The following is a 12,971-nucleotide window of genomic DNA, read 5'->3' as shown; positions in this document are numbered from 1 at the left end:
CCAGGCCAGATGAAGCCACTGGAAAACTTGAGGTTAGTGAAAACCAAACTAGCCATTACTGAATCTGGAAATCTAGTTTATTGAAAACCTTGTCAATATAAGGGGTTAAGTAATCGTGTGATATACTTTAAGGGAGGGGGTCAGTGATTGTGTCAGAGGGGCCACGACCCCCCTTCCCCGGCCACCTCTTGGCGGCGCCACTGCAGAAAGGCTAAATTAAGTTAAGAAATAGAAGTTGGTGATGGTGGGGTTTTTTTTTCTTCCCACATTATTTTGATTCATAACTGCAAGTCAGACTGCATTGCACTAAAAATAACAAAGGAGCAGGAGCAGCGCTCGCGGTTCTGTGATTGTATTGATTTTGATAGCCGGCCCCAGTGTTTGTGTGGCTTGGGGCGTATTTTATCGAGAGCAGTAAAAGGAGATGGGCTGGAAGTTCTCTATGTATACCAATCAGAATTTATAAATTGCTCCATTACCTTTATTTCCCTTGGTTACTCTGGGAACATTAGCAATTATTCTCTCATGGGCTTGGCTCATAAAACTAATAATCTGGTGATTTAGTGCCTTGTGGCATGGTGCACCCAGTCTAGCCCACTGTAATCCATTCATCTTGCCACCTATTAGTTTTATTTTGGAGGGACAAATTGCTTTCTAAGAGAAAATGGGTCAATAGGTGTCCTCTATTAGAAATAGCTAACAATGTAACAGTTTTTTTGCTTCTGTGTATATGTGTTTGGTAGAGGGGCGCAGGCTGATTATCATTCTATTTGCATACTGGGAGGTTGCCTCAATTATCTTTCTTGGGCTGCATGACAAATTGCAAATAGCCAAGGTTATATATGCACTAACTAATTTATTCTGTATTTTCCTCTCTGCATGTGTGTGTATTGGTCTGTGTGAGAACATCTGCATGTGCTGCACAATGAAGTCAACATTGTTCTATTTCTTCTTTTTTTATTCCGGTGTGTGATCATGGAGATGGATGTCAGGTCTGCTGAGGCGAGAGGACTTCTGCTTCATGGTGGCTCCATCCCACTGTTCCATTAGCGGCTCCTCTGGGAGAGAGAGACCTGGGATCTGGAGAGACAGACCCAGATTAGCTCATAAATCACCACCCTGGGGACCGAGGCAATACAGTGACATCATCACTGTGAGACTTTGTGTCCTGCGATCCAGCTGACGGTGCAGTCCAGCAACAGCCTCTGATATGAGCTGGCAGCAGACTGTGTTGCAACCCATTCCTCCGATAACTGCCAGCGTAAGTTAACATCTGGATCACTTTACCCAAGTTTGTCATTTCAGTGACTTAATCTGTTTTGTGTATGGAGCAGCAACGGTTTATTTTCATGTTTCCTTGTAGAAACGAGCCAGCTATACATTCAAGTTTGCTGTAAAAACATTAAATGCTGTTGGTGTTGTTTGATAGTATCAAACAAGCATGCATTCTGGTGCTGTCGCAGTACAAATCCTGCAGTGTTCCTGCTGCTGCTCGTGGATGCTGCTGGCTGTAAAGTAGCTGTTTGTGAGGCCCAGTGTGTAGTCGGGTCTGTAATAAGGCCTGTGGATCCCTCCCTCCCTCCCACATACACACACTCAGAGGTCTGTGGTCACACAGCTGGCCCCGTCTGGCCAACCACTCCAACCTCACCACTTCCCCTCTCTGGGTGGGATGACAGGCGGGGAGCAGGGAGAGAAGAAGGGAAGGGGTATGGCCTCCCATTGGTCGCTCCCCAGATGTGGCCTGCCTGTCTGTCTTTCTGGAATGTGCTGTACATACAGTAGACGGATAGAGAGGCATTTAGACAAACAGGGAGGGTGTGTTTATGTATCCTAAAATGAACCTCTCACGTCACATGGCACCTTTGTGGCCCCTGGACTACAGAGGTCCTCACACGTCAGCTGGTCGGTTCTCCTCCCATCATCTGTAATACAGATGTTTATCCAAAGTGAGGCATGCTGTCCACTAATATCACTATCCCTGCAAACAGTGTGCAGCCGACGGAAAACAAATGCTATGGGGTGAACGTTTTGGACTAAATGGAAGTTGACAGATTTAATTCCAGTTCCTTTGGGGACTCACTTTAACTGGCTGAGAGGAGCCGCCTCCCACAGTACACTCGGTCCTGCATTGTTAGGCCATGAAGGGTGGAGGGGATGCATTTGTCGCATGAGGGGAGTCATCACGGTCCCCCGGCGGCCGGCCTCTGTCCCCAACAGGCTCTGCTGATGTAATCTGCCAGACTAAAACTTACAGTTACACAGGATCCACAGATGAGATAAGAGGCCCCAAGGCCGGCTTATCTGCTGCTATCAGAGGAGAGGAGCCGAGCCAACTTTCCTTCTCCTTCTCCCCCTGCCTCCTACAGCCCTGTTGCTCTGTCAGACTGCAGCAGATTTGTGTAATGACATCAGAGGGAGACTGAGGCCTGGCGACAGTGGCCCAAAGGCGCCCGAATCGTAAACCTAATTGGTGGCTGTAGCAAGTTAACTACATAGCAAATTTCCACATTCTCCCTGCGCTGTTTTAGTATTTAAACGGCTCTAAACTGAGAATAGTGATTTTAAACAGCTTGTGTCATTTGTAAGCAGCTTCTGTATGTGTATTGGGGGTTGCCTGTCGTGCAGAGGTATTTGTACAAATTAAGTATTTTAGTACATGTTGCTAGACCTTAATTTGTTTTCAGTACAATCAGCGCTTTCTCAGCTTGCCTCGTAGTGAGGATTGGGCAACATGAGGCAAGATAGCTAGGACATAATGAGGGATATGATGTGCCCATTTATGAAAGATCTTTGGCTTATTTGCCTGAGGAGCCATTATAATGATGTGAAGGCTGCCTTGGTTACACAGCCATAGTCATTGCACGCAACCACAGTACCTCTCCCGGAGGCACCCACAACGCCACCACATTCAAAAATACTGTGTTTGGCCCAGCCAATCGGCTGGCTCCACAGCCCAGGGTTAAGCGGCTTCCCGACCTCAAAGCAAGGGGTCAGTGTGGAGGAAAAACATCACACAAGAGCCACAATTGCAGCCCTCAAACATGAAAAGTCTCTTTTTATTTTTGACAGGCTTCCCACTTTTAATGGCCGGGTCTATGTGCTGCATAAACAAACAGTGAGGCTTGGTCTGTGCAGGCAGCCAGCAGCGGTGGCTTTGGTGGTGAGCTGGATTACAGGCTACGATGGAGCTGTGGTTTCAATGGCACACACATAGCTCCACTCAGACTCTGTGACAGTCAATCGAGCTCTTTCCCACTTTCTAACAGCTCAGTGGTGACTGCAACATTTCCAGATGTCAGAGCTGTGGCTTCTACAGGAGCCAATCCACAGTTTATGCTCAGTTAGGTGTAAAATATTTCCTGCCTCCGCTGTTTAATAGTAACTCAGTTGACTTTATTTCTATAGGCACTTGATAGACTGTTTGTATATGTGTTTTGAATTCTTAACCTCATATCACAGCTTTTTCCCAGAGTAGGAGTAGATATATCATTAATGTTAAAAGAAAAAAAGCCTCGGTTTTTGAGTAGGTCAGCTTTTAAGAGGATTTGTATGTGTATAAAGTAATGCAAAGTCAGGCGTTCTTTGTATACAATAATGGTAAATCCAACCCCACTCTTCACATAAAGCTCCTGTGTGTGTTTATGTTAGTGTGCCGCTGCTCTGATAACTCTGCCTGTTTTCTCCTCCCTTACCTGCTCAAGCGCCTCCTCTCTCTAACACTGCTAATGACAGTAAGTTTAATTAGTGCCAGCAAACCCCCCCACTAGTTGTAACTTCATTAACCGCTGTCAACAGACCAAGCAACGTTACACATAAACAAAGCTCATTATGACTCTGCCCTATGTTTTGTCTCCTCCCTGTTCCAGAAGCCCACACCATTTATCTCTATCTCTCTACACATACATATATAAATCTCACACCATAATGAGGGTCCTCCAGTTGGGATGGATTAGAAACTGTAAGGTCATTTTTCACTCCCTGGAAAGGCTGTGAAGCAGTAAAAGCATGCAAAACCCAGGCTTTTGTTTTAGTATCCCATTAAGAGGTGGAAACAGCTGTGATCGGGGTGTATGTTTTGTATGGAAAAAACAGCATTTGGCACTTGTTATCCAAACAGTGAATGTGATGGTTCATATCAAATGAGTCTTAATCATGAGACAGTGAACTGGAGTCAATCAAGCTATTGAATACACAGACGAACCCATGTGAAATCAATCCCATATTGATTTATTCTCTGACCCATAAATCTAAAACATATCACTGTTAACTTTAAAGCTCACATCAAAATGTATTGATCGACCCTTGCGCAATCTTTAGCAACGAGATCAATTTTCCCTAATAAGCATGTGAGATGTTCAGTATGCATCCCTAATATTGGTTCTGGCAATGTGCTAGCAACAGTATGCCAGTAATTCTGATCCGATCCCTCAGAGGAGTGATTTATAGACTGCAGAGGGTAAGCTTTTCATGACTTCATTTTATTTCCTGGAGAGCCGTGTATGTGACATGTAAATGTGATCATTTGTCTGGTCAATTATGTTTCATCCTTCCTCTATTTGGCTGCCATTGTGCAGTGTATCACCGCTGTTTGGCTGCGGATTGAGAGATAACCCTAAGCCTTGTTAGATTCCTGACAGGCGCGGCTTGTCAGTCTGTGGTTCTGAAACCTCCCTAATCAAAAAATCTCTTGGAGCGAGCCGGTGGATTCTGCAGGGCGAGCGTCATCAAAGGCTTTCATGTTCCCCCGCTAAAGGGAGAGAGAGAGGGAAGGGGAGAAAGCTTTAACAGGTACACTGTGCTCTTTGTTTACCCTTTCTCTTACCAATCTGGTGCACAGATGGCCAACAATTATTTCTCTGTGTGCGCATTGCCGCTGGCGAGCCACCAGCTTTTGCGAGATTGGTGTAATCCTTTATTATTTATGATTGTCTGGGATTTTTGGATCAAGATTGAACACAATCTGTTGAATAACTGAGAGGAGCGGGAGGCAGCAGAGTGGAATGAAATGCAAACAAACAGAGTGGAAATGGAGAAGTCAGGGCATCCATAATGAAGATGTGATGCTCACTGTTAGTAGAACTGCTCCTGAATCCAGCACACTTTAATCCCATTAACACTGACTAAATATACCATTTGTTTTAAGCTTGCCAGTGGTGGTGTTTATGCTAATCGCCCGGTCGCTCAAGGCAGTTTCAGAAGACTTTTGGAGGGCACTGGCTAATAATTAGATTTAATAAGGAAGTCAATTTATATCCTCATTTGAAATGAAAATAAGAGGCTTAGCCTCACATAGGACAGACATTACTTTGTTGATGTGCTCTCACTTCCTCTCTCAGGGCTGCTGTCTTCATAAGTCTTTAACCCCTCTGGGTCCTTGTATAGGCAACAAGAACAGGCAGATGGACTATACTGCAGTTTTTAAGGAGGTTATGTTTTAGGTCCTGTTTGGTTTTCTGATTGTCAGCAGGATTGATTGACGAACGATTCGCTCAATTCTCATGAAACTGGGGGAAAGATGTAGCATGGGCCAAGGAAGCACACATTTTTATTTTCAAGTGGATTCTGGGGCGGATAAATGCTTTATTTTAAATGCTTAAAACGGCCTTGCCGGAGGTCTCCGCTCATAGTGTGCCTTCCTAGTTATATTATTATAATATGAATACTGAAGAATAAATATAATAGAAGTATTTCACTGTTGCTGGCCAAGGTGAAGTTGATTTAAACTACTTATTATAAACATTTTGGTTGTTTTCAGTGGTTTCCTTCTCAGGGTCAGGCACCTTCAAAGAACACAAATGTTGAAGGCCATTAGACAATTAATGGTAAAATGGTAAAATAAAAAAAGAAAATTGTATTGAATAGATGTTGTTATACCAACTGACACAACTTTTTGGGGCCTCAAACTTTTTAACCACTAATAGATTTTATACTCGTCCAATGTTTTTTCATATTAACTGATGTACAATATTTCGATCTGAAAGGGAGTGGAGTCCAAGTATAAATGCATATTGTAAAGTAGGTAACTGGAAACTGTGTTGTATGTGTACTAAGTTTCCCTTCCCCACTGCTTGTGTGAAAGATTTGAATTATTTCTCCAGCCCTGACGGTGATGTGTTGTGGAGCTGATGTACTCTTCAGTAGGTGCCTCTGACCTCTCCTGTACAGCAGAGCTCATCATCCCGGCCGACCGCGGCTCATGAGCCGGGGTTCCAGTTGGAGAGCTCTCTGATCTGCTGTCAGACTCTCCGCTGCCCTGATAACTTCCTCGGCTTTCTATTATTCTTCTCTACCCACTCAACCCTTTTTTCCCTCCCCATCCCCAACCCCTCGCTTTGTCTCTCCTTTTCAACTTAATAATGGAATCAAGTACTCCTCCAGAGCAGGCAGCAATGCTGGCTGCTGGTGGAGGAGTCATTTTGGGCGAGCATGTGTCAGTCAGCAGGTATAGGAGCACTTGTGGAGTCAATTTGGCATGGAGGAGTGGAGCTATATTACTGTGTGCCAGGGAATATGAAATGCTCCTCAGTGAGACAGGAGTGGTGAAATGCAGTCTGTAGGAGCATGTGGTCTCAGGAGGAGATTTCTCGAGATACTACACACGATGTCATTATGAAGCTTTAAAGAACTCTGCTTAATATTCATAGCACTCGGGATAAATTGATCCTAGCATTGACCTCTATAAAGTTGCTACTTCACACTCCTCACAGTGTTTCCCCCCCACGCGGTCACATCCCTGATTTAAGTGAATATAGTGTCCCCCCCCTCATCCCCATGAGACACCAGCCAAACAATTCACAGACTCTGACCTCAATAGCAAATTGCACTTTTCTTGCATGGGCTGTTACCTTGACAACACACTTTCTTTCGAGACAGTCATGTGAAGTCATTCCCATGCCATGTGAATGTAATCACGGACCATAACCGAATTTAGGCCTTAAGAATCTTTTTAATCACGTTAGCCATTTAGCAAACTGGATTATAGTAACACAATTTTTGTTCGGCAGCTCAAGGTCTTCTCAATCAACTGGTCGGCCTACTGCTTGATCCTGTGATCAGTTTACGGCTGAATCTTTTCATAGCCAGAGACTGTCGCCAGGGAATAATGAAATGCACATTCTATCTGTGAGCCTGTAACTAGCTGTAATCTGCAACTTGTTGTCAAAATAGAAAGGATGTGGCTAGGGCTGGGAATATATTGGTAGTATATTGATGGTGTGATGTGAGACTAGATTTAATTATAGTGTTTGGATATTGTATTATCAAAGTGTTGTCCTTTCCTAGTTTTAAAGGCTGCATTACCGTCAAGAGATTTTAGTTTTCTGTTAACAGTTATTTTATTTGCCTTTACCGGATTAGTCATTAAATTCGCACTACTGTTGATTATTTATCAAAATCCTCATTGGTTGAGTATAAATAGTCAACCCCTACAATATAGCCACACTATCAATGTCAAGCTAGTCCATTATATTGTTGATGTTTGCCTTGTTTCGTGGCTGCAAAACTATGATTTAAAAAGTACAAATTCCATTTTCTCCATAGAAATCCATGCAGCCTTTAACAGTTATAGCCCCACAGTAATTATGTGGAAGTAAAAGGTAATGGCTCACTACTTAAAGTATCAATAGTCAACCTTACAATATCGATATTGAGGTCATTTTGTCAAAAATATTATGATTTTCTTCTGATTTCCTGTTGAACCAGCTCTCTCACTGCAGGTATTCTGATGCTTCATTATGCAGGGTGAAGGTATGTGAGTAAAAAATGAATTTTGGGAGGGCTCCTGTTCGCCCTCTCTTACCTCTGAGTATACGCTGCTGAATTTAAGTGGATAAAAATAAAACTGGCCGGCCTCCAGTTCTGCTGTGTGTTGGAGACAGAACAGTGACAACATATAGACAATACTCTTTGTGAGGACGAGGCGATATGAGGAGGATGAGGCGTTTATATCAGCAGCTGCTTCAGGGCAGAGCTTCTGAGGCTTTCTGTGGATTTGTTTCACTGTTTACGCGTTTATTTTTACTAGTGTGGACTCAGTTTGCTGAATGAACCCACTTTGGTGTATATGATTAATAGCCATGAACATGTTGTAACATGGATAGTGTAACAAACACAATTTAAAGGCTCAAGAAAGTTTTATTGTCACCCTGAGCTTGTTTGTAATTGTCATGTCAACTTTCTGGAAGTTAGCATTTTACATCATCACTTTGGTATGTTTAGTATGTATGTTAGCATGTTAAAGCACTGACTGGTGTGCTTTTTCATATATAGCCACAAGGCAGAAGAGTCTTTGTAAATATTTACACATAATAATCTCAGACAAGGAACTTAGAATACATGACGTTCTGAGTAATAATTGTTGAGACTTTAAACAATGTTTTTCATTTGAGTGTATAATCTGATTGGCAGAATGCAATTTACTTTGAAATTGTAGCAGTAGCTTGCAATAGAAACATGGTATTTTTTTTGGAAAGAAAAAACGCTCCAAAATAGTTTTGGCACAGTTTGAGACACAGGTCTATTTTCCGTTTTGGCTAGAGTTTGGCGTAGAGCTGATTGTCCAGAAAAGAGGTAAAGGAAAATTTCAAAAAGGGTTATCATATACATAATATACAATGCTAAAAGGGTACTTTAACTCCTTTGTTAAGAGAAATAAAAACTAAAGTAGCCTATAATAAATTACGTTGGAAAGTAACTTTGGAAAACTGCCTGTTGCAAGCGTTTTACCTCTCAACCTACTCGACCTCAGTTGATAGCAGATAATATTTATTTCAGAGAACCGACTGGCTCTGTGTCCTCGTTAGCCGAGGGCTAAATACAGCTCTGAATTCCTGCCAAAGACCTCATCTTTTTGTTTTGAGACGCTCTTCTTGTCTGCATTTTTCTACTTTGATAAGGACTTTCATCCTGTTTTCATTGATTACAGTCAGATGAGTCATCGTGATAATACAGAAGCGGCAATTCATCACCACCACACACTGTAGGCCCTTTGTTCATGGAATGTGTGTGTGAGTGTGTGTTTGGGAAATTCTGCCTCCTGCCTGTGAATGACGTGTCTGCGATACACAGCATGTGTGTGTTTGTTTGTGAATGTGCAGTATGTCTGTGTGCATCTCCATGTAAACAGCATGCCAGTACCCTGAAGTGTAAGTCACTGCAATACAAACCCAGGCTCCTCAGTAACAGGGCCCTCATTTTCTGCTTCATGAGCAGGAAAGTGAGCCTGCATGAGAGAGAGAAATTGCCAAGTGGTTTATTAACTGCAACTCACATTAATGAGCCAACACTGTGTAATCTCCAAAACGATCCAATATAGGTTTATGATAAATAGTTCCATTATATCATTGATCTTTGCCATGTTTTGATGCTGCAAAAATGTGATTATATTTGTACCTATCCCATCTTCTCCACAGAAATCCATGCAGCCTTTTACCGTTATAGCACCACAGTAATTGTTGTGTGGAAGACGCAAGATATTTGCTCACTAGCTGAATTTGAGCTATCTGAAAAGTGAGTGGCTCCTCAGCTCAAAGTGGCAGAAGTGAGGACAATCCCTGGTCTGTCAAGAATTAGAGCCACCTCTGCAAATAGGCCAGTGTGTAATGCCTGAGGGTGGGAGTTTCACTGAGGCTGGGGTTTCCGTGTAAATAAACAGTGTGGGGGTCTCAGTGGGCGGAGGGCCCCCTCTCCCTGGGGTTTGGCCCAGGCTTTTGTTGCCTTTAATCCAAGCACTCTCTATTGAAAAGCATGAGGGGGTGCCTGACTGAGATTAGCCCACCAGCTCTTGTGTTTGCTTGAGTTTCTCACAGACTGCCTCCATACTTTTGGAAATAACACAGTTATCCCACATCCTCAAGGTGGCTGACAAGAATGACAAGTAAGACCACTGCTGGGCAATCTCAGGCCCTAACATGACAAAATGACCTTAGCATTCCCAAAAGATACTGCTCTGCTCAGTGTGAATCATTGCTAGTTGTTTTGAGATTTAGTCACTTTATACAGGCCTATAAGATGGCACTTATTTCAAAAAATCTCAATTTTCTTCATCACGATTACATTTAAATGTGGTTTTGTATGGGGTTTAAATGTGTAAAGACTCCACATATATTGCTTTGAATGTTTGTTAAGCATTAAAAGACTCTAGAAAATATAATTAGGCTGCTATTTTTAAGCATCTAGCTGATATATTTCATCATTTAAAATGGCTTGTTACTAGAATCGAGAAATGGCATAATACTGAATTAAGTAGATCCCTTAAAAAGACAAGTGTCCTATTTTCAGTATTTAATTGTGCAAGCACTTCATAGGCATACAGCAATTCATTATTAAAACACTGCAGGTTTAATGTTAAAACAGGTTGGATAGGTCTTTGTGATAAAAGGTAAACAAGAAACCTTTTGTCTGCGCCTTACATATAGTCTCATATGTAAAGGAAAACTACAGGTTGTAATGTTACAACTGTTTGCATGCTTCCTTTCTTCCTTTGTTTAATGTAGGCTCTCATTACTACGTGGTGGTAACAGATTGTTTGAACTGGAGAGAAAAGCCATTGGAAGCTAATTAAGCAGCCATTGCAGGCTCTATTCACAGGCAGAGCACCGAGGAGCACAGGCATTTGTCAGCGCTTGACCCCGCGTGGTATTGATTGACAACGCTGCTCCGTGAATGACAGGCTCGACGCTGCTCAGCCAATGGGAAGCCAGCGAGTAAGTGCACCGTGCTGCGATTGGTCGAGAGGCCTTAAAGCCGCAGAGGAGTCCCACGTGGGGGCAGGGTTGAACCTTCAAAACAAGGCGTACGGGCTGCGCTCAGACATGGCTGATGTTCATATCAGACAAAGGCAATCATCTCTGCTCTCCCCGCAGTGCAACTATTACACAAATGCTGATAGGTTGTGCAAGAGTTACGAGATATATTTAAGGCTAAATATGTATGTCGAGTGACTTTAATATGGTGGACAGCTCGATCGATTGGTCATTAGTGTGTCCTTCACGGTGTTTGTGTGTTAGGGGGGAGTTTAACCCGCACATTTCTGATTTTAGGTGCTACTTTGGCAGTTCCACAGTAACATCGCTTCATATTTTTAAAAACCATGTTTTACAAACAAGATCACATCTGCTCATTTTTCCTTGTATTGGGATAACAATTCAAGAAGGCTTGTTGCACCGCACACATCCCTCCCCCGTCCCGCTGGTGGTGGTCTCACCCAAATATTCATCAACTTTATTTGGGCGGTAAAAAAAAAACACTCTAATGAAGCGCGGATGTGGAATTTGTGCGCTCTCTGTCAAATGTGGATATCATCGTCGGCACATCAATGCCTGCTGTTGTTGTTGTACATGGTGGGACGGACGGATGATGCCTTGTGGATCCGCGGGATGATGTCATGTATCGCTGCACCCCACGTGGGGGCCGTCGCTCTCCGATAGGCAGATGTGGCCGTATTCCTTCCGAGTAATCCGATTGGACAGATAGGCGCTTTCACGGCAGTTCAGCCTTGCTGCCTGTGTGTGGCAACCGGGGTAAACTGGACAACTGGGGGAAATGCGAGATTGTGGAGAGTACCATGTTACGCTTTTAAAGAATCTCCAACCTCTTCGAGTCGGAAGACAGATTTTGGAAGCGTATATTTTTTCTTTCTTTTTGGGATTAACCAGCCACAAAAGGCGAACATTCCTCGGAGGTTTCGCGGCTGAGAATAAAGTAGTTTTAATCGAGCCCGACCGCACCACATTTTCTCCCAAACTGCTCCCCCAGTCCGGCTGGGTGCGCTCCGGAGAGAGGATGCTTGTCGAGATCCGCGTTCACCACGCGTACATTAGGAGGGATTAAGCGCATGAATTATAGCCTCTGGTTTTTCTTCGGGAACAAAAGTCGGACGGACGGTAAAGACGCACACACGGGTATGTATTTACCAGCGCTGTTGATTTATTTTTCAGTTTTTTGGGGCGTTTGCATCGCTTTCTGCGGAGTCACACAGTAGGTGGGAGCCGGCTGCTGCCGGTGGTGGCCGACCTGGAGACGTCCTACAGCGGGGTTTGTTCATTTGGCGAACATCACTCGAAATTAGAATCTGAAATAAACGAATTTGATGCAACTATTTAAATTCAACACGGGAAAAAGTAGCGTATTTTCTCACCTACGACGTGTTTGCACGAGTTTAAAATGTTAAATTGAGATTTTATTTTCTTAGTATATCGAGTGTATCGCTGACCACTGACCGAATAAGGTCACGAAGAACACCGAAGCGCAGGAATAGTGCTGCTTTTTTCACTTGCCTCTGCAATAACTGGAACTACTTTAGTGTTTTTGATTACTTATTAGCAAACAACATGCACTGTATTGTGTTTTGTCACCCGTCTAAAGATTAAACCGCGTCATTTTTCAACACAGGATTTTCTCGACCTCCCCTGCCCCCCACCCCTGCCTGCTGAGACCGGTGTGGCTGTGAGCACATTTCAACCATTTTGCCAAAGGACCTGCACACTGGAGAGATAAACAAAGGATACATTTCAAGATGTATCCACAAGGCCGACATCCGGTAAGAAGCGCTTCCTCTGTACTTACTACAGCTTACATATTTATCTGACAACACTGATGTTGACAAGGTTCCTGGCTGTGCCGCTGGTCCCCTTTTGAAATGTGCCCTGCAAAACGTTTTCCACCCTTAATGCAGCTCATCAATTCTATATGGTTGTATCACAAAGCATTTATGCTACATCAGAATATGCACTTAGTGGTAAATGGATGCAGATGGTTTGCCTGCCTGGAGATATTTACTCAGCCATACACTAACATATGACTGCTGATTATGGGGACAGGTGGTGGCTTTAATCCTTTCTTTTTACATCATTATTTTTTAGATCAGATTTCATTTTCAGTGTGACAACCACATATTCATGCTGTGTTATTAGCTTCTGAAGGTGTGAAGTAGTTTCTTACTAAAGAGGAGATATTATCATGAAAGTAGT

General features: G+C 43.2%; 1 protein-coding gene across 2 annotated transcripts in view; it reads left to right on the top strand.

The window, feature by feature from the left end:
* Window positions 1-1,114: 1,114 nt before the first annotated feature.
* Window positions 1,115-12,971, top strand: part of tle3a (TLE family member 3, transcriptional corepressor a) — a 29,874-nt gene continuing 18,017 nt past the window's right edge. Inside the window, exons 1-2 of one of the 2 annotated variants that reach the window (XM_063908353.1) lie at window positions 1,115-1,261; window positions 12,394-12,541. In XM_063908353.1, the coding sequence (XP_063764423.1) occupies window positions 12,518-12,541 (24 nt within the window). In that variant the 5' untranslated portion in view covers window positions 1,115-1,261; window positions 12,394-12,517. Of the gene's footprint in view, window positions 1,262-11,371; window positions 11,904-12,393; window positions 12,542-12,971 lie in introns of those variants that run through there. The other variant, XM_063908347.1, reaches the window with a different exon arrangement.

The sequence above is a fragment of the Eleginops maclovinus genome, chromosome 2, assembly GCF_036324505.1.
Source record: "Eleginops maclovinus isolate JMC-PN-2008 ecotype Puerto Natales chromosome 2, JC_Emac_rtc_rv5, whole genome shotgun sequence".
In the NCBI taxonomy this organism is placed as follows: Eukaryota; Metazoa; Chordata; class Actinopteri; order Perciformes; family Eleginopidae; genus Eleginops; species Eleginops maclovinus.
The sequence above is the reverse complement of the archived record's forward strand: the minus strand, read 5'-3'. Positions and strand labels throughout refer to the sequence as shown.